Source organism: Cyprinus carpio, chromosome A9 (assembly GCF_018340385.1).
Source record: "Cyprinus carpio isolate SPL01 chromosome A9, ASM1834038v1, whole genome shotgun sequence".
In the NCBI taxonomy this organism is placed as follows: Eukaryota; Metazoa; Chordata; class Actinopteri; order Cypriniformes; family Cyprinidae; genus Cyprinus; species Cyprinus carpio.
Window position 1 is genome coordinate 25,445,251 of NC_056580.1, and position 21,773 is coordinate 25,467,023.

At 34.7% G+C, this 21,773-nt stretch overlaps 1 protein-coding gene across 1 annotated transcript in view; it reads left to right on the forward strand.

Annotated features, from left to right (window-relative positions):
• LOC109098817 (anion exchange protein 3-like) overlaps window positions 1-21,773 on the forward strand; it is a 73,649-nt gene that overhangs the window by 17,880 nt on the left and 33,996 nt on the right. Inside the window, 2 exon segments of the mRNA XM_042764237.1 lie at window positions 16,314-16,467; window positions 20,517-20,764. Coding sequence (XP_042620171.1) covers window positions 16,314-16,467; window positions 20,517-20,764 — 402 coding nt within the window.

Genomic DNA, 21,773 nt, shown 5'->3' on the forward strand with positions numbered 1-21,773 from the left:
ATGGTTGCTATGTAGTTTCCTGAGTGACGACAGGTTTGGTTCTGGTGGCGCAGGTGTTGTGTTACATGTGATGGCTGGGCACACGGGGACGTACACAGGACAATAGCATCAGACTGACCTCGGTTTCATTTGACACTTGGGATGCGCGGATCTCAGCCGGTGTGTGTAGATCTGAATGGTCCTTTTTGTGGATGCCTCCACTGCATGTGCGAAAGAGAATTTTTTTCTCAGACTGGCAAAACATGATCACAATAGACTCTCAAGTTGGAGAGTTAGGAATAAAATACCAGAAACTGTGTAAAAACTGTCACTCGTCCCTTATTCAGAGACCAGTGTAAATAGGGTGTAAATAGTGTAAATAAATGTAAATATATTTTTTATATATTTTTCATATCAAATTGTGCAGCCATATTTAAGCTAAATAAATAGTTTGACATGTTTGCACTTATATTTGACACACCTTTTGTCCAAGCATTTTATAATGTTTATATTTCTACATATGTAATTTAGATTGTTAATTAAACATTTTCTTCACAAGGAAAATCTTTTTTTTTTCAGTTCATTATTTGCAAGGATAGCTTGAAAAATAACAGTTTTTACCTGTTTTTTAACAGGTTTGTCAGGACACTTCCCAACTGCTATTAGTCAAACAAACCGACCTGTGTGGTTTATATAACCACATTGCATTCATTTTTTGATTCTCCTCCTTTTAATCTAAGTTATGACATTCATATCCACATATAAACAGCATAGCAAATGAGACCTTTTGGAGCTTGAGACCACCTGCAGTAAAACTAGAGCCATCACTGATAGTTTACATGTCCTCAGATGTAAGAATAAACAATCAGGGCCAGCATTTTAAAAGATCTGCCTCGTCAGAGGCATTTTGAGATGTGCTAATTGGTTGATGTTCAGTGTCGTCCTGTGGTGCTGTCAGCACAGGCACTGGTGGATCCTCTCTTATTAATGATAGGCTTTTAAAGGGCAGCTTGGCTTTCAGAGGGTGAGGCACATGACAACATCTGATGGAAGGCTCTCTGATATTAGAGAAAAACATAATTCTTTTGTTTTTATTAGTGATTAAATCTTAATTAAAATTAGTTTATGAAATAAATTAAATTAATAATATTTTAGTTTTCATGACCATTTTCTACCCTCTCCTTTAACCCTTAAAGGTGCTATATGTAACTTCTTTTGGTTAAAAATGATCCAAAATCTATTATTGAGCAAGTACATTACCTCCTTACCTTAGCCCGATTTACCACGGTAAGCTTGTTGTAATAATGTTTTCTTATTTGAGTGGTTCAGGTCATTCGTCTTTGCGTCATTACATCATGTCTGTATAAATGATGAAGGAGTCCCGGCTAGTAGGCTTCATCACGTGTGTGGATGCTGCAGGTGTCGGGTCATTTGTAGCCTCCTCTTATATCAGCTGGAATCATGAAACTTGTCACAAACGAAAATAGAGTCTTAAACAGTGCATGATGGTAATGAAACACATGTAAGTGACTGAAATTATATTCCAGTTTTAAATGCGCATCTGATAACAGATATGTGGGATTACACTGTATTTACAAAAGATTTGTATTTCAAAGAGAATGAGTTTTAAGGAACATTAAATTGCTTTTTGAGGTTAAAAGAACAATTTCTTTCAATGAAATTCGAATGGTATGACAATTAGAGATTATCGAGAGAAAACGCTAATACGCGCTAAATACATGTAGTCATGCAATGCTGGTGTTGTTAACATTAACAATTTGAGAACAAAGTTTAACTATAATAATAATTTACACGGTTTGATGTGTTCAGAGCTAAATTTGCGATCATTAGATTTAATCACCATTGGTAGCACGAGTTATTGTAAACCTACGTTTTTTTTTCAGGTGGTCAGAACAAAACTGTACCCCTTATATTCTGAGTTCCATCTTCTCCCGTCTGGTAGCCGGTATAGAACTCCGCTTAGTAAAACTAATCGGTTTAAAAATTCATTTGTCCCCTCAGCTGTAAAGTTTTTAAATTCTAAGTAAATTTTTGTGTATGTGGGTGTGACATTGTTTTATGTGTATGCTTGTTTGCTGCAACCAAATGAATAAAGATGAACTGAACTGAACTGAACTGAAAACTGCAGACTTTGTACTTGTTCATATGACATTTTCCAGTGAAACTTCTTTTTTTTTTCTTTCTTTCTTTTTTCTTCATTTTTCCAAGACGTATCTGTAATTCCAGTGTAATGTGAATATCCACACCAGTGTTTTGACTGACAGCCAACACATACACCTCAAAACATTAGATTCGTCCACGCTGAAGAGCTGTGCCGATGCACAACTCACATAAAGAAGATCATTCCGCAAAAAAACTGCAATTGCAGGTTTCAAACAGAGATGGTGACAAAGAGGAAAAACTTACAGACTGCAGCTTTAAAATGAAATGGATCATTACATGAGGCTGTTCTTTAAGGCATTTATATAAACAGCTTATTCACATATTAATTATTTTATATTTTTATTATTAAATAATGATAATTATTATAACTTTTCTGGTATATTCTATCCATGTTACCTGACAGTGACTGGATAGCATGCAAGCTTTTTTCCGCCATGGAATACAAATATATAAAAGGTAATTGTGACTTTTTATCACACAATTCAGACTTTTTTTTTCTTAAAACTGCAAGTTTTTATCTCACAGTTCAGACTTTTTGTAAGAAATGTGAATACATATCTGTAGCAAGTTATAATCTCGTAATGGTGAATTTACATCTTACAAGTCTAGTTTTTTCTTAGAATTTTGAGTTTAAATCTCACAATTTAAATCTGACTGTGACATTTAAACTAGCAATTCTGAGGAAAAAGTCAGAATTGTGTGATATAAAAAAAACTTTTAAAAACTTTGCAATTACCTTTTAAAAGTTGAAATTACTTTTTTATATATATATACTTTTTTTCCATGGCGGAAATAAGCTTTCATAGGATAGGCTAAGTTTCAGAATGCTTAATAGATGTTGCTGTGTTTGAACATATTCATTATTGTTATTATTCAATATTATTATTATTGTTATTATTGTTATTTCAGACTTCATAATAAGTCATTAAATGCTCTTTTTGGACAGGGCCGGATGTTTTGAGTTACAGCATGTTTTCATAGTGCAATGGACTCTCACAAGTTGAGGGAAATTTTGATTCCTAATGATATGATCTTTTTAAATGCATCATAATTTTTTGTTATTAGTTATTAGTACCCATACATGGAGCACAGAGGGCCTGTTTTCATGAACTCAGCTGACATATTGTGAGTAAGTGTGGCTCGATCGTTTTAGGCTGCAATCTGCTCACCCTGGCATCTGATAGCAGATTAATTGCCTGGTGTCGACCTGTATGTGGCTGGCCATTTGGCATGTTGTGTCTGTGCTGTTGAAATCATCGTATCATGTTTCAGCAGAGAGAACTGAATGTTTAGTGATAAAATAGTCAATATAATAGTGCAGGAGACATACAGTAGTATTACAAAATCAACATGTTAATGCTGCACATTTGTGACTTTATTGTTTTCTAAAGCAATATTCAACATTCTGTAAGTTGATGCAGACTCCCCACAAGCAGCGCCTCCTCTTTGAATTGACAAAATCAACACAGAATCAAGAGATCAATAGCAGTAAGTGAGAGGATTTGGCCAGACGGAGTAAACAGAAAGTGTTCAGTGATTGATGCGCTGATGCACAGATGTTTCAGTCCAGCCCAGAACTGCACGCTGATTTCCCACACGCAAATATTTGACCAGATGTAATTTATACTTTCCATAAAATCCAGTGGCAACAGGACACAGAGCTGTTCTTGAAATTATGGTGTTCCATGACGATTCCAATTTGATAAGTAGAAATAAATTACATGCCTTAATTTTTGCTGTATGACTTGAGTGTGAACAGACAAAATTAATGTGTTTTTCTCATGTCTTTCCATTTAATTAATTTCATATTTATCATTTCTTTTTTAAGGACATATTTGTCCCCCAGTATTTCATCTTTTTTTCTTCTCCTTTTTTTCAATCTGTTTTGAAGAATTTTACAGTTTCAAAGAGAAATGTCCACTGAGTGGCACTAAAACATGGGTTCAATACGTGAACCCTGGCACGTTTTTATTACGTTGATATAGTCATGTATTGCTGTGTTTTTATTATGTTGCTTCAAGTACGTATTGCGGTGGTTCAGAATTCAAATATCCGGGGACTGTCGCTAAAAGTCAATGCTCTATCGTGTTGGAAATATGCCCTACCCTAAACCTACCCGATAGTTTTAACAAATGCAAAACGGATATAAAAACGCATTTGTTGATGCAACCGTGCCATTTGAACTTCCTTATATGCAGATTTCAACTGTTTTGTTGAACCCTAACCACATGTCACTTAAAACAGAGCTCCTCACCTCTCAATAACATCTACCCAAACGTTGAGCTACCTAACAAACCTACCGTCTATGAAAACCCATAGATATGAAGCTGGATATGTGTGATGCTAACATTCAGAAGCATCAGTTTTCAAATCTCCCAGCATATTGAAATTGTTTTGAAGTCATAACATAATATTCTTCAAGTAATTGTGCGAAAATTGCATTTATTAATCAAAACTCTGTAAATCTGTGTGAAAAGGAATAAAAGGTGTCAGAGTTTTACTGCCTCTAGTGTTCATTTTATAATGTACTTATTAGTACTTATTTTGCATCTCGCGAAAAAGAGCCCCAGGTACGTTTTTGCCATGAGACCAGGTAGGTTTTTCAGGAGCTCTTGGTACATGCATAAATAATCATACATACAGTATATGACATGAGAATAGAAGAACATTATAATAATTATAGTAATAATTAAATAATAACAAAAAATTGTAATAATGCTGTATACAGCTGTATAAACAAATATGTACATGTATTTACATAATATCTAATTATTGCCTCTCAAGTAGAGAATGAGAATCACTGAGAATAAATTATAAGAACAGTTGGTAATTGCTGTTTTAACTGGAGATAGCATGGGGTAAAAACTGTTTTTGTGCCTAGATGTTCTACGTACCGTACATACATATATTTTTTTTTATTCCGCAAGTGATTTTTAAATCTAACTCAACATTGTTGGCTTGATTACCCAACATATTCACTACCAGTCAAACATTTGGAATATTAAGATTTTTTAAATGTTTTAGAAAGAAGTTTCTTATGCTCACCAAGGCTGTATTTATTTGATCAAAAATAAAGTAAAGCAGTCATATTATGTAATGTAATTACAATTTAAAAGAACGATTTTATATTTGCATATATTTTTAAAAAGTGATTTAATCCTGTGATCATCATTACTTCAGTCTTCAGTGTCACATGATCCTTCAGAAATCATTGTTATATGCTGATATAGTGCTCACTTATTATTGATGCTCATTTATTAATAATGGTTCTTATTAAATTAGAGCTGTCAATTATTAATAATAATAAATTGAATTAATAAAATTTTTTGTAGTTATTTTTCATTGTTAAAATGTATACTTAAAAGTCAACATGAAATCAAAATGGATATATATATATATGTGTCTGTGTATGTTTATATATATTTACAATGTTTTAGGTAGCATTTTATGTTGACTTTAAGAAATGAAAGCAAACTAATATGCTACATATGCATTAGAGAGAGGTAGCTTTATTCTATTCTTCCCAAATGCACAAGAAATGCAGGAAATGTGATGTGGAATAAAGCTGTATAAAACCAGTCAGGCCGAATTTACGCGTCTGCATTGCGGTCTAGGAGGGTGACTCAGAAACGCTCCTTCACCCTATACAGACGGATGTGTGAAGCTTTGCTGTGAACGGAAGAGTGAGAGCCAGCGAGTTGCTTGCACCAAACTGTTAAACTCACTTGTAAAAGGACAGAACATTTTATAAATAAGTATTATAGCTGCACAGTGTTTCCACACACACACGTGAATCGGCCCTAACAACATGCACACATTACCGTTTTTGTATCATATTTCAACTACACATTGTCAAAAAAACATCCAGTCAAAAAGTGAGTCGAACGAATTTGTTAATTTGTTAGTTTGTCATTTGTTAGATTGAGAGTTTGTAATTTTATCTGAAAGATTCACTCAACAAATCGACTCATAAGAGTCATTTGATCACGAATTAGAACACACCCTGTCAAGTGTTGTCTATTTATTATTATTATTATACATTTTTCTATCTAATCGCATTCAATTCAGACGGCAAGCTCACAACACTGGGAAAATATCATTTTTTTCTGTGGATTCAGTAGCAGCGAAGTGAACATTGAAGCAGCATAATGAGTCATGCAGCAGTGAAAGAAACTAGTGAAAAATGCGTATGTTAAAGTCTTAAAAAATTGTCATGGCAGATCAATGATGATATATTGTTAGTTTATGCCTCTTGTACATACATGCACATTTTCCCAAGCCTCCGTGTGTTTATGAGCTAAATAAGAGATGAGATCCTAGCATAGGATGGACTGTCCCTGGAATAGATGTCTGGTCCTAATCGGTCCCCTGAGGTCCCCGCTAGTGTTATCAGTGTTTACACTGTATGGGGTCGAGGATCTCTCTATTCTCAGTGGCCTGAGCTCATGTTGTCATGGTGATGATGATCTCATAGTGCTGTGTACAGCTGGGGTAACCACCCCCCTCAATACTGATGCCACCTGTTCAGGTTGGGAGGGGCGACATTTATCTTCTCCTTAAAAAAGTTACAGCATGTGGTTTACTGTACAGAAAGAGAAGGATATTATTCACAGCATCTAATTTGTTGCACAATTAGATGACTTGTAAACAGACTTGCATGCTTGAATGGACTGATGCATACTGGGAAATTAACTTTGATTGATTCTTATATAATTCTTGATAATTAAAATCCCAGAATCAGGTTGGAGAGTCTGATAATGACATTTTTAATCATCTCCAAAAGCTAGATTTTGTACGCCAGAGTCACTGTTATCGTGAGTAACAGCCGCATTTTAATTATTGAAATTTATATTTATATAGTTTTAGTTAAATAGTTAATTGTTTTGAATTTAGTTAACGATCAATGTTGCTAATTTGTGAGTCTTTCTGACTATTTTACTAAAAAGTACTGGCTCATTTGTTTGTGAATTGTAATATACTGCTTGTGTTATATGTTGCTGCATGCAACCAGTAATTTTGTTGTCTATTTATTGACTTTATATTCATTATTGTGCAGCACATTTAGTTCAGACTGAATAATGAAGTTCACAACTAAATAGATTTACAATAAATTGTTTCCATAATTACATTGGTTACATGTTTTGCTGAGTCACTGTAGATTGTCAGTTTTTCTTTTTTTTTTTGTCGATACTAATAAAAATAAGAAAACAAACAAAGAAAAATTCTAAGGATCTTGGTTCCCAGCTGTAGCTTCAATGCTTCAGGAACACACATTTAACCTGCTTTTGACATCTATTTGATATCCTGGAGAAAATAAAGCAGACCATTTCTGCCTGAAATCTCCTCTTTTTTCAAAACCGTGTAATGAAATATTTTTCCATAGTGACGGTGAGTCATGGCTGGTTCTGTGGGAAAGGGCAGATGCTGTGAATCTCGCCGTAGTGTGCTAGTGAAATGCCAGCAGTGAGTGGATGATCTGGGGTTTTCAAGGAGAGGAAGGCGTCTCTTCCTGCAGCTCTTTAATGACGCTAATGGAGTTGTTTATAAGCCAATGACTCACGATAACAAGCATAAACAAAACATCTCATTTACATCATTCTCTTCTCCCATCACTCCTTGGCAGGATCTGTGAGCTTCATTGTTGTCAACAGTCTTGTGCAAGAGCCACATGTGTAAAGCAGCTTGCTTTTTTTCTCTACTGAGGTATTTGAGCTGTAAATGCAATCTAGTTTATTTATGTAGCATGCTCCATACACACTAATTCTTGTGCTTGTATTACATTTTAGATTCTATTATGTTATTCTCAATGCTTCAAGGGATTGTTCTTTATTCCCTCATTAAAAGGGTAAAGTTTTGTTTTAGTTCTCTAGAACCCAGTCTTTCTATCACAATTTCCAATTAATTTTTTGTTTAATTTAATTTCCAATTTAAAATGATTTCACAATTTCCAGAAAAAATTGACAGTATTGTGATGTGGTATATTTATATTTGTATAATTGATACTACAGCCAATTAAAAAAAAAAAAAAAAAAACACAAATATGATACATAACTGTGCAATTTTGTTGATATATATATATATATATATATATATATATATATATATATATATATATATATGTGTGTGTGTGTGTGTGTGTGTGTGTGTGTGTGTGTGTGTGTGTGTTTGAGAACAGTAAAGAAGTCTCTTCTGTCCATCATGGCTGCAGAAAAATACTGTGATATTGTAAAATATTATTACTATTTAAAATAATGGATTTCTATTTTAATATACTTTAAAATATCATTTATTTCTGTGATGCAAAGCCGAATTTTTATCAGCCATGACTCCAGTCTTCAGTGTCACATCCTTCAGAAATTATTCCAATTTGCTGATTTATTATCAATGTTGGAAACAGTTGTTCTGTTTAATATATTTTAAGAACCTGTGATAGTTTTTTCATGAATCTTTGATGAATAGAGTTAAAAAGAACAGCATTTATTTAAAATAGAAATCTTTTCGAACAATGAAAGTCTTTATTATCACTTTTTATCAATTTAACACATCCTAAAAAAAGAAAGAAAGAAAAGAAAATACTGACCCCAAACTTTTGAATGGTCATGTATGTTGTTACAAAATATTTACATTTTAAATAAATGCTGTTCTTTTTAACTTTTTGTTCATCAAAGAATACTGAAAAAGTATCACAGGTTCCAAAAAATATTAAGCAGTGACACTGAAGACTGGAGTAATGATAAATTATTACTATATAGATTTTTTTGGTATCAGAGTATCGATTGAATCATATCGAAATTATATATATATATATATATATATATATATATATATATATATATATATATATATATATATATATATATATATATATACATATATATATATATAATATAATATAATATTATTATTTTTTTTTTTTTTGGGAGGTGTAGCTGCTCTATTTAAAGATGTCTATCAATGCAAGCAAGTGTCATTTGGTCAGTACTTGTCTTTTGAATATCTAGGTATTGTGCTGAAAGGTGCTTCACGCATTCTGTTTATCATTATTAACAGGCCTCCAAAATACTCTCCAGCCTTTGTTGAAGAGGTCACAGAAATGTTATCAATGATTTGCTCAGAGTTTGACTGTTTTGCTATTGCAGGGGATTTTAATATTCACATAGATAATGCAGAAAACAAAACTACAAAAGAAATGATAACGGTTCTAAACACTTTTGACCTGATTCAGCATGTGCATGGACCCACACACAAAGGTGGACACACTCTAGATCTAATCATCAGTAGGGGTCTAAACATTGTTATTAAGGACGTAGCACTATCTGATCACTTCTGTATTTTCTTTGATATATTGATCTCTGCTACCACTGAATCTAGATCTGTCTCTGTCAGAAGGAGATGCATTAACAAGAACACTAGTGTGCTGTTTATGGAGGCTATATCGTTAACACCAAGCATTTCTGCAGAGTCTGTTGATATTCTCCTTGATTCCTTCAACTCAAAAGTTAAGAATGTTATTGATGATATTGCTCCAATAATAGTCAGTAAGAAAACAAACAGACAGAAATCAGTTTGGAGAAGATCAACAGCAGTTCAGACTATGAAATGACAATGCAGAAAAGCCGAGCGGATGTGGCTTTTAATGTGAAACTAGCCACAGCTAGACAGAGTTTCTTCTCAAACCTTATAAACAGTAACTTAAACAACACTCGTACTCTTTTTGCCACTGTTGAGAGACTGACAAACCCCCCAAGTCAGATCCCGAGTGAAATGCTCTCAGACAGCAAATGCAATGAGTTTGCTTCCTTCTTTTCTGAGAAGATCATCAATATCAGGAAGGCGATTAGCACATCCTCAAGCAATGCAGAGGTCAGACAGATTTGACCGCAATATCAAAATGATACTATGTCTATTTTTGAAGCAATTGATAGCAAAATTTTGGAAGAAATAGTGCAGCACCTAAAATCGTCAACCTGCTATCTTGACACACTTCCCACATCTTTTTTCAAAAGTGTGCTTAACTGGTTTAGAAGCAGATCTCTTAGAAGTGGTGAATGCCTCACTTCTTTCTGGGACTTTTCCAAACTCCCTGAAAAACTGCAGTTGTTAAGCCCCTCCTGAAAAAAGACAACTACTGCCTTTGGAAACATCAGCAATTATAGACCAATATCTAATCTTCCTTTTATAGGCAAAATTATAGAAAAGGTAGTTTTTAATCAGCTGAACAAATACTTAAACTCAAATGGATACCTGGACAATTTTCAGTCTGGTTTCCGACTGCATCACAGCACAGAGATATCGCTCATTAAGATATTAAATGATATTCACTTAAATTCTGACTCTGGCAAAATATCAGTGCTGATATTACTAGTTCTCAGTGCTGCGTTTGACACTGTCAATCATAACATACTTCTACAGAGACTGGAAAACTGGGTCGGGCTTTCAGGGATGGTACTCATCTTACTAAGTCAAATAATGAGAAAAAACCAAATTGCTTATCACAGCTATGCTGATGATACACAGATTTACCTAGCCTTATCGCCAAATGACTACAGCCCCACTGACTCCCTCTGCCAATGCACTGATGAAATTAACAGTTGGATGTGCCAGAACTTTCTTCAGTTAAACAAGGAAAAAACTGAAGTCATTGCATTTGGAAACAAGGATGAAGTCTTCAAGGTGAATGCATACCTTGACTCCAGGGGTCTAACAACTACAAATCAAGTCAGGAATCTTGGTGTGATTCTGGAGACAGACCTTAGTTTCAGTAGTCATGTCAAAGCAGTAACTAAATCAGCATACTATCATCTAAAAAACATTGCAAGAGCAAGAAGACCATTATACAAATCAAGACTTGGAGAGACTTGTTCATGCCTTTACCACCAGCAGGTTGGACTACTGTAATGGTCTCCTCACCGGCCTTCCCAAGAAGACCATTAGACAGCTGCAGCTCATCCAGAACACTGCTGCCAGAATTCTGACAAGAACAAGAAAATCTGAGCATATCACACCAGTCCTCAGGTCCTTACACTGGCTTCCAGTTACATTTAGGATTGATTTTAAAGTACTTTTACTCGTTTATAAATCACTCAATGACCTAGGACCAAAATACATTGCAGATATGCTCACTGAATATAAACCTAACAGAGCACTCAGATCATTAGGATGGAGTCAGTTAGAAATACCAAGGGTTCACACAAAACATGGGGAGGCTGCCTTTAGTTACTATGCCGCCCGCAGTTGGAATCAGCTTCCAGAAGAGACCAGATGTGCTAAAACATTAGTCACATTTAAATCTAGAAATCTGTTTAGCTGTGCATTTATTGAATGAGCACTGTGCGATGTCCGAACTGATTGCACTGTATCTTACATATTCACTGTATTTTATGTAAAATCATTTTCTATTTTTAACTGCTTTAAATTCATTTTAAATAAGTCAATTTTTAAATCATTTCCAAAGTTTTAAAATTGCTTGTTTTATTTTTGTTATTATTTTTCTTCATGATTATTTTACTTTCTTTTATGTAAAGAACTTTGATTTACCATTGTGTACGAAATGTGCTATATAAATAAACTTGCCTTGCCTTGCCTTGTAGTATAAAATAATATATATAAAATATGTGTGCGCGCACGCACATTAATAACACCATTAAATATCAATAACAAATGATCAAATTACTTATTTTATACTGAAATATTAAATGTGTTTTAAAAAAAACACAGGATTTATTATATTATAATTCTACTTCTTTACATGAAAAAAAGGTTGCTACTTAAATTCCCAACCTTGGTAAAAGTGTCAGTCAGGGATTGACTCTCTCTCTGTCCTTGGCTGCCTGGAAAAGTCAGTACTTAATAGTGACTGTGAGAATGAATGAGTATTCTGTACTTGCACAAAGAGCTCAGGTGGGCCTCCTCAGTCACTTGATATCCAGGCCAGTCTAAGAAGGCATAGCTGCACTTTCAGACTGCACTTGCAGCACCAGAACAGCCACTTGAACACTCTTTGTCAAGCAGCCTCCTCAAGTTGAAGTCCAGACATAGAATATGAACATATGCACTTCACTCCCTCTCAGCTGAGGCACAGGTTTCATGGATAGGACCCACAATTGGGACGTCAGTAGCACTGGTACTTTGATTTCAAGTTGATATTAAAATATAAAATATAAGAAAAGCAGTTTTCTGCAGAATCAGAAGTACTAAATACCTGCGGGCTGTCTAACTGAAAAGCGACTGCTTTCCAACACCCACATGCATATATTTGCATGCTTGCTCTATGAAGAGTGATTGGGCCTTAAGGAAACAGAGAAAACCATGCGGTGTGATCTTTATTACTAAATGTTTACTTGAATTATTACTTGAAAAGCAGTGTTAATTGAGGCTACATGCTACTGGTGATGGTGCGTTTACAAAGCCTCAAAACCTTTATGATTCTTTTGTTTTAAATCATTGCTTTGGAGCTTGTGTTAAACTGACCAAGTCATGTGATTTCAGCAAAACACTTTACTAATGAACTACACATTACACAGATTACTTGATGCTGATATTTATGGTAGATTACACTTTTTAAATTATACTTTAAAGATGAAAGTTGAGGTTTTATGGAACATGGCATTTTTTCCGGTCATCTCATGACCAGCAGATATCCTTAGCATATGGAGCTTCGAAACTGTGAATCATTTTGTAAAGCAATTGATTCAATTGATTTAAAGCTTTGAATAGCCTCACTCCCCAATCACTGTTGGAGACTCGTCCTTTCTTCACTATATATGTCAATATTCATTGATTTATTATAAAAGCAATTAGTAGTAAATGTGTATCTTTAACTAAACCCTGTCTTTCATTAATTATACTTTGATACAGATATCACTGAAAACAATTATAACTTACAGTTCAGTTTGTTGATTCAGTAACCGCTCTGATGACTTTAGTTCAGTGGAAGACTGATCGGTAAATCGTAACACCTGCTTTTGAGCTATTAATTAAAAGAACCGGTTCATAAGAGTCATTCATTCAAATGTCAGACAACGATGTATGATTTTTGATTCACTAAAAAGAACCTATTCTAGTCACGCAATATTTTTTTATTCACTACAACTTTCTCATAAAAGTTGGGAATTAGACTGCATTGGTTGCGCTGTAAGTTTTTGATTCATTAGAAAGAACCAGTTCATAAGAGTCATTTATTTATGAATCGAACTATAGCCTATAGTCACTCAATATGTGTTTGATTCACTAAAAAGAACCCGCTCAAGTAATTTGTTCATTAATCAGAATAAAATGGTTGTGTTGTTTGTTTTTGCATGCATGCCGCAAAGACAACACAATAGAAGTTTTTTGTCATTTTTTTCTGTGGTACACAGATATTAAATGTCACATTTAATACAGACTGCTAACTCAAATTCTCAACTCATGTAATATATGGTTTTCTTTTGTATTATTGTAGAAGATGCAACATGATCACCATTTTTTAAAAAGCGAGACATGAAACACATGGCATTCATTTATGTTTTTATTGATATTTATATATAATGGACACAGAATCATGAAATTTCACTGTATTGGTATCGACTAACGAAACGTTGACATCATGACGGCCTTCTCACCACCTGTGACGCATATAGTCCTATCTACCATTTACCCAGAGCGCTTTGCTAGCAGCAGGCAAACACATTTGTCAGCCATCACTGAATTCCCATTGTCATTCTTTTCACCTCGCAGTTGAAATAAAGAGAGCTGCAATCCGTAACCTTTATTGGGAGCACTTGCACTCACTCTCGCTCAAGCCATTAACATTTACACAATTAGAGAACTGGAAGAGCAGATGCTGTTTGGGTCCCTCATTTTTATTCAGTACAGAAATGGTGGGAAATGCTGTTCAAAAAGTAATATTCTAAAAAAAAAAGAGCACCTCGTTGTTTGTTTGTTTTGTTCTTTTGGTACATTATGGTAATTAAGAAGGGGCAATTATACAAGACAAACAAAGACAGAGTGACCAAACAGAGATAGGGCAAAGGGATAATGTTACACTGCTGCTCATAAAAACATGGAAGTTTACCATTAAATTTTACACACACACACACACACACGACCATTATGCTCGCGTCTTGTGTCCTTTGCAGCATCTCGCACATGAGTGTCGCATTTTTAAGATGTTGTGTCAAGTTTACATGCAGCACCACTCATTAATGTCAGTTCCAAAACAGTGGACCAATCAGAAGACCCATAGGCGGGGCAAGTGTTGTGAGCTTTTGTTTACATTTGCAAGGTGGCATGGCAACTGTTTTATTTGACAGCAACATGGTAGAGGAGGCATTCTGCACTGTTTTCTTTTAAAACCATTCCTGAACGCTGCATCTCAAATTTTAGATGCAAAGGCGCATTCTGTGTAAACGGCCTAGGGGTACAGTTTTTTTTTTAACAGCATATTATAGTAAAGTCACCAAAAGTACTGTTGATGATGTATAAATACAATTTACCTTTTAAATTATATTATATATATTGCTTACAATTACAACAAAATGTAATTTTGTATTTCTTCCAATTGATTTTGGTGTGAAATATTAACATGACAGGTTTTGTGACACACACACACACATGCTTCACAGACAGAAAGCTCTGCTCGAGACACATTTGAGAGGTTGGAAAAGTGGACATGAAAGAGCAGAAATGGTGTGATGCAGCAGAGTGGCTTTTCCCAGCATCCTCTCTGTCTGCTTCCCCACTGGCTCATTTCCAAGTCTCTCGTTATTGTGAGAGCAAGCTGTTTATCATTTGACTTCACAGGTCAGTGTCTTCATTAAAGTCAGCACTTCAACGGCGATGAAAGAGCGGCACACAGCGTGCAGACACCGAGAGCATAGTGAAATGTTGTCCTCATTAATTTACGCAAAGAAGGGACACAATCATCAAAAAAAGACTTTGTTAGTGCCTTGTCTGTCCATCTCACGTCAGTTTTGCCGAATTTGCCCCATCTGCTCTGCTTAATTATGCAGATGCCTGACGATTGCCCATCCGTGTGAGATTATTTTGCGGAACAATCAAAGGAAATGTGGCTAAAAAAAAAAAAAAAATCATGTTGGTTTTAATGCTTCAGGTTAAATAATTTGTTGGCTTTTATGCTTTCCGCGTTCATTTGGCCATTCTGCAGCATGTTGTTGCTCGTCCGACATGACAGAGGTGCTGTTGAATGCAGTTGCGGTTGTTGATGGGGTGCTGCAGGGGTGCTGCCGGCTTCCTGCTGACATTCTGACCTTTACTCTGACTGATCTGCGAGCCTTGTAGCCTGTCAGCATGCTTTATCCCACCCTCGCTCTTCAAAGCCTTCTACCCACCAGCCAAATGTTAGATGACTCCCATAGGTGGAGCTGTGGGCGGGGCCACATAGGGAGCTCTAATATGATTGGTCCTTCCAGTACCTCATTCAATATGCATTGATGAAGAGTTTTGTCTTATACTGATTATGATCAAAATGAGTCAAAATTTGATTATTTTAATGAAAACGTACTATTGATTTTGCAAAATATTAGCAATGCTCTGTCAGTTTTTTTTTGTTTGTTTGTTTTTTTTTTAGAAGAAGACGCGTAGAAAGAATTGATTTAGACCATCCATTCATATCATGTTAGGGATTTATCTGCTAGTGAAATCTGTGACTAGAGTTCAGTATTTGTAAAATGTCAGTGCGAGAACACGACTGGTGCTTCTGAACATAACTGTAAAGGTAGAGGGGAAATCTGAAATGCTGTGGAGTTGCAGTTGCAGGCAAACAACAGGGTCACCAAATCTGACAAGGGTCAAAAGTTGTAGGAAGGGGCCAAATTGTTATATGTGTCATGTTATAAAAAAAAAACACCTAGATCTCCATAATACTTCTCAGTCACCATAATGCCCTGTTCTTTAGTGGGCTACAAATAATGACACATGGTTGATGATAACCCATCCAGAACTGCGGCACACCGGGTGAGAGCTAGTGGTTGTGGTTCAAGCTGAGAGAACATACTGTAAAACATCTGGCGGTAACTGCTCAAACTCTCCAGAGTGTGCCAGTAGGAATCATTTGGCCTCAAGTTTATTTCCCTTACTTCCTCAAATGTGTTTTAGCATGTGGAACATCTGTCTGGCACTTACTGTGTGGTTTCAAATGTTCTCGTCTGCAGGTTTTGTCGGAAGAAGAGAAGGGCTCCACAGCAGGACAAGAAGATGAGGAATGGGAGGCCTTGTCTGTGGAGAGATTTGGGGACATCATTACTGAGCCTGCCATCAATGGCTCAGACAAAATGGGCCGCAGCTACAATGAGAAAGACTTTGAGTGTAAGTACTGTCTGACGCATATATCACAACAATTATATGGGCACTCAATTTTAAATAATTCCTGGGTGGATAATCTTCATGTCATGCTGGTTTAGAAATGGTTTGCCTTCTATCAAGGAGGATCTGATCACAAGTTCAGTGGTCAGGTCAGGCAGATTCTGATTATTAATGATGGTGATGATGACGATAATAATAATTGTTATTATTATTACAAATATTATTATTGCAATTGTTATTAATGATTGATATTAGTATTAATGTGTATGTAAATTAAAGTTATTATAATTAATGATAACAATATAATTTAGGACTTTAAATTATTAATATTAATTTTATTTATTAATTTTAACATCATTATTATTATCAGCAGCAGCAGTAATAATAATAATAATAATAATGTTAATAATTGTAGTATTATTATTAATTTTTTTATTAATACTGATTTTAGTAATTATTTTTATTTAAATTATTATAAATAATGGCAATAATGTAAATTATTAATTTAAAATAGATTATAATTAATATTAATATATTATTTAGCATTCATATTAATGATTAATGGTAGTAGTAGTAGCAGTAGCAACAGTAGTAGTAGAAACTACAATTAAAATTAAAATATAAAAGTAAAAGCTAACTCAAAATACAAATAAATGGTGTAATAGTTTATAAATAATAGTAAAATAACACTCTACCACCAATATTTCTAGTATTTCGCTAGTCCTTTTCTGATAAATTTTTGCCCCATATTTTTGGCAAAAAATAAAACTCTTGTTTTACAATAATTGGTGATGGACGGTAGGTAGGCGGTCTCGGACACATTAGAATTCATACTTTAAATGCAATCGATGCATTTCTGACTTCCTTTAAATGCGATTTGAGTGATCCGATCACACAACGCTTTGGATCTGCTCTGCCATAAAAACTAAAGCCTGTTCTGCACCAATGCTGAAACTGAGGGAAAATGGCTTCAGTGTATTTTGATTGAATTTTGATTGATCTGATATCTATTTTCATGCTCCTTTTTCTTTGAATCTAAGCATAGTTGAACCAAACCCATTTGTCACATGACAGATCACACACTCTAATGCCCTGTCCCAAATGGCACACTCCGGACTTGTGGACTTCCTCAGAGTCCACACTTTGGTGACGTCATGTAGTGAAGACCTATAGGGCCCTTGGCACGAGTCCACGAGGGTGCATTGAGAGGTATTTTTGGGAAAGACTCGATCGTCACGCCAGAAATAACGGTTTGGTTGATTTTTGACAGGAGCTGCAGGTTCGGGGTATATGCTGCCTATGTTCCATTTGAATTAAGATTACAATTTTAACACATAATAAACATGTGCATGAGTTTCAGATGAATTTACAGGTTTAAATATACATACTAGGCTTACATGTGACTCAGTAAAGCCCTGACATTCGGTTCTATTTATTTAATGAATCATAATGCGATCGTATTATTCAACGCGCTATTATTATGTTTGAGATATCAACCACTGGTCGATGACCATAATGTTTGTATAAACTGTAGGTAACAGCTGGTCAAATGTACAAAACCGTAATGATACCTACACTTAAAAATTTTCTTCTCAGCCATGTCATCAATTGCTCTTGAGCAAAATCTCCTCCCACCCGTTGTCTGATTGGCATTTTGCAAGGATTCCTGGGTAGTTAAAGTGTGCGGAGCCTGCATCTATGCAGGCTTCACGGAAGAAAAAAATCTTAATAAGAGGTGTAAATGAGGTCAAAGATATGACACATACTTTATGAAAAGCTGTTTTCAAACTGTCTGGTTGGTAAAAGACTCCATGTCATTCTGCAGAAGGAGCTTTAGAAGTACAGACAAGACTTTAAATGGCTCTCTCACATTCCCTGGCCTCCTGTGGGGCTGCGTCTGTGCCAGTTGCTTTCTGGACCTGGATAAATCAAGGCCCACAATTCCATCTACATGTGGCGACAGTAGTGGGAGGTGTAAGCATGTGTTTCATTCACACCGGAGCCAAGAGGCAGCCTGAACACAGAGCTGCTGCAGGATAAATCACACGTTAACATCTCTGTGTGGCTAAAACGACTCATACAGTCAGCAGGAAATTCACACGCTTCACATTCTTAATCTTATTGTGCACAATTTATCAGTGTTATTCCAAAAATACCTCTGATGCAACTTTCCGTTTCGGTTGATGACACAAATCCGTCATAATTTTCAACCCCTTCTCTTCAACCATCTGCTTTCAGGTTTGTACGTAAATGCCCCATTTCAAATAAGTTCTTATTTATTTCCAATTAAATTAATTGTATTTCATTTTAATTTTGATTGATTTTATTTATTTATTTTTGTTGCTGGAATTGCACTAAATGTAATGAATTTTTAAAAGATTTTCTAAAAAGTTTCTAGAACACTTGCACTGCCTTCCATTGGTCAACGAACAGATGTACTTCTGAACTACTGTTCAACAGTTTTGGGTTAGTACAATTTTAATTTATTTTTATTTTATTTATTTATTTTTTTGGGTGGGGGTAAGGGGGGGGGGGTGTTTGAAAGAAGTCTCTTTTGTTCACCGAGGCTGCATTTATTTGATCAGTAAAGCGGTAATATTATGAACTATTGTTACAATTTAAAACAACTGTTTTCTGTTTTAATATATTTAAAAATGGAATTTATTTCTGTGATGGTAAAGGTAAATTTTCAGCATCATTACTTCAGTGTCACATGATCCTTCAAATATGATGCTAATATGCTGATTTCCTGCTCAAGAAACATTTATTATCAATGTTCAAAACCACTTAATATTTTTATGCAAATTGTGATTTTTTTTTTTTAAGGATTCTTTCATAAATAGAAATTGCAAAAGAATAGCATTTATTTGAAATAGAAATTTTTTTGTAACAATGTGAAAGTCACTTCTGATCAATTTGATGCATCCTTGCTGAAAAAAACTATTATTAATATTATTATTATTATTATTATTATTATTATTATTATTATTATTAAGTGTTACTAACCCAAACTGTTGAACGGTAGTGTATAAAGTATTTTAATATTAAAGAAGTCTGCACCTCATATTTATTCATTGATTTAGTGCTGTTTAAATTTGAAGCTTGTGAAATAGAAGATACTTGGCAACAGAGATGTTCGAGTGAGAGGAACTAACTAATGCTAGTATTGAGTACTATATAATGTTAATAAAAGCATTGAGTACTACACAGAGTACTCACGAAGACGGAATAACAAGGAAAATAGACTTAATCCAAATAACACAGGGAAATACAGAGAAACAGGCTTGCAACACAATCAACTTTCCAAACATGACGTTAAGACAGGACACCAAACAGTACTAAACCAAATAAGGACTAATAGGCTAATTAATAGACAACAAAACAAATAAATACAAAAAACACACACAAAAAAAAAACTAAACAAAAAACCAACAAAAGACAAAACCAAAAACACAAAGACCATACATGTGAGAACTGTGGCAGACTTATTATCTGTGACCTTTTAAAAGACTTTATCGTTGCTTATTACACAGCTCTCTGGAATACTTGATTCTTATTGATGATCTGATCAGTGGTTGCCATTCTGCGGTCAAATATGTTTGTATAGTGGTGCTGAATTATATAATTGACATTGTCCCAGCTATAACCCATTTTCTACATAGCTGTTCTAGATTCTTGTATGAGTCCACAGTCATCCTTTACGTAATGCCATTCAAACCAAGAATGATAACAATATTATGGTCTACACCATTGGAGAGTAACATTGTTTATTAAAAGCATGTGCATAGTTTTGTCTGTTGCTTTAAATGCTCAAGTTCTTTAAATTCAAATGGATTCTGATTGGCTTTCAATGTATTTTTTTTTTATTGTTAAGCTGGAAAAAAAAAAATCATTCTGAGAGTGATTCCAGGAATATCATTCATCTGTGTCGTAATCTTTATAGTTGTTAAATATACTTCCCTATTCTCATAGAATTAGAACGAATAGCAAAATTTTATAGTTATAGTTTAAGTGAACAGGCTTTTAATCTCTCTCTCTCTCTTTATGCATAGATCACCGGCATACGTTCCACCACACCCACCACCCCCTGTCCACCCACCTCCCCCCGCAGCGTTTCCGCAAGAGGGTCCTCAGTATGGACCGCAGGAGAAAGAGAAAGAGGAAGAAAAAGAAGACGTCCATGCCCCCGTCAGATGTCACACCCACTATTCATGAGGTGGATGAGGAGGAGGCGGAGTCTGAGACGGAGGGACAGTGCCAAGCAGCCACGCCTACTGAGCCATCTGAAGAGCTGCCACAGGTAACTTGAAGTTTCCTAAATTACCATATTACTATTTTTTGCTAAATGCATTATGTATGTGACTTTATTATACTGAGATGAGCTAATATTGACAAATATGTGACCTAATACGTGGTATATTGTGTGCCACAATGCAGTGCACTTGACTAGACCTTCCATTTCAAGTGTGAAATATGCAGGGGAATAATGTTGAATGCAATTTTTTTTTCTTTCTTTCTTTTTTTTTTTTGCAATTGGACTATCAAAAGTTAACAAATAATTTTTCAATCTGTCGATTATTTGATTGATTTTTCAATTTATCCCAAAAAATAATGATTATTTAAAATAATAATTGTAATTAAAATGTAAATTCATTTTAATCTTTTATTTACAAAATTGTTGTCCTCCAAACAAAATCTGGTTTGAAGGCAATGAAACCAAATGTAGTGAATTTATCTACAGTATATAGGCTTTGTGCAATTGAACATTATGTGCCAAAAAGGTAATTGCTTGCCCTTTAAAAGTAGTAGGTAAAATCACTAAATTAAAAATGATAACAACACAATAAAAAAGCACAGGGGAAATCACTCATCACACATCACTCATCTGAACATATTACATTACAGTAGTCCCCTAACTGTTACTGTCTAATAACAAGTATTTTATAAATATTTATATTTAGAATGATTGTGCACCCATTCTATTGCACTTTGTGCAAAAAATGACCATATCGACAGCATTTGTCAAATTGAGCATGCAACATATAATAATAATAATAATAATAATAATAATAATAATAATGTTTAATTTATATAGTGCCTTCCCCAAGCTCAAGCATGCTGTACAAGAGACTAATATAAACATAAACACAAACAGACATTTCAAAATCAATTAATCAAAATATTTGTCATTGCATTAGTTTTCGCATGCATAAAAGTATATATTCTATACAATACAGTTTCTTTCTGCACCACTTTCTGTCGGGATAACTGTGTGAGAGATGGGATGGGATAATGCAGAGATGTTGACA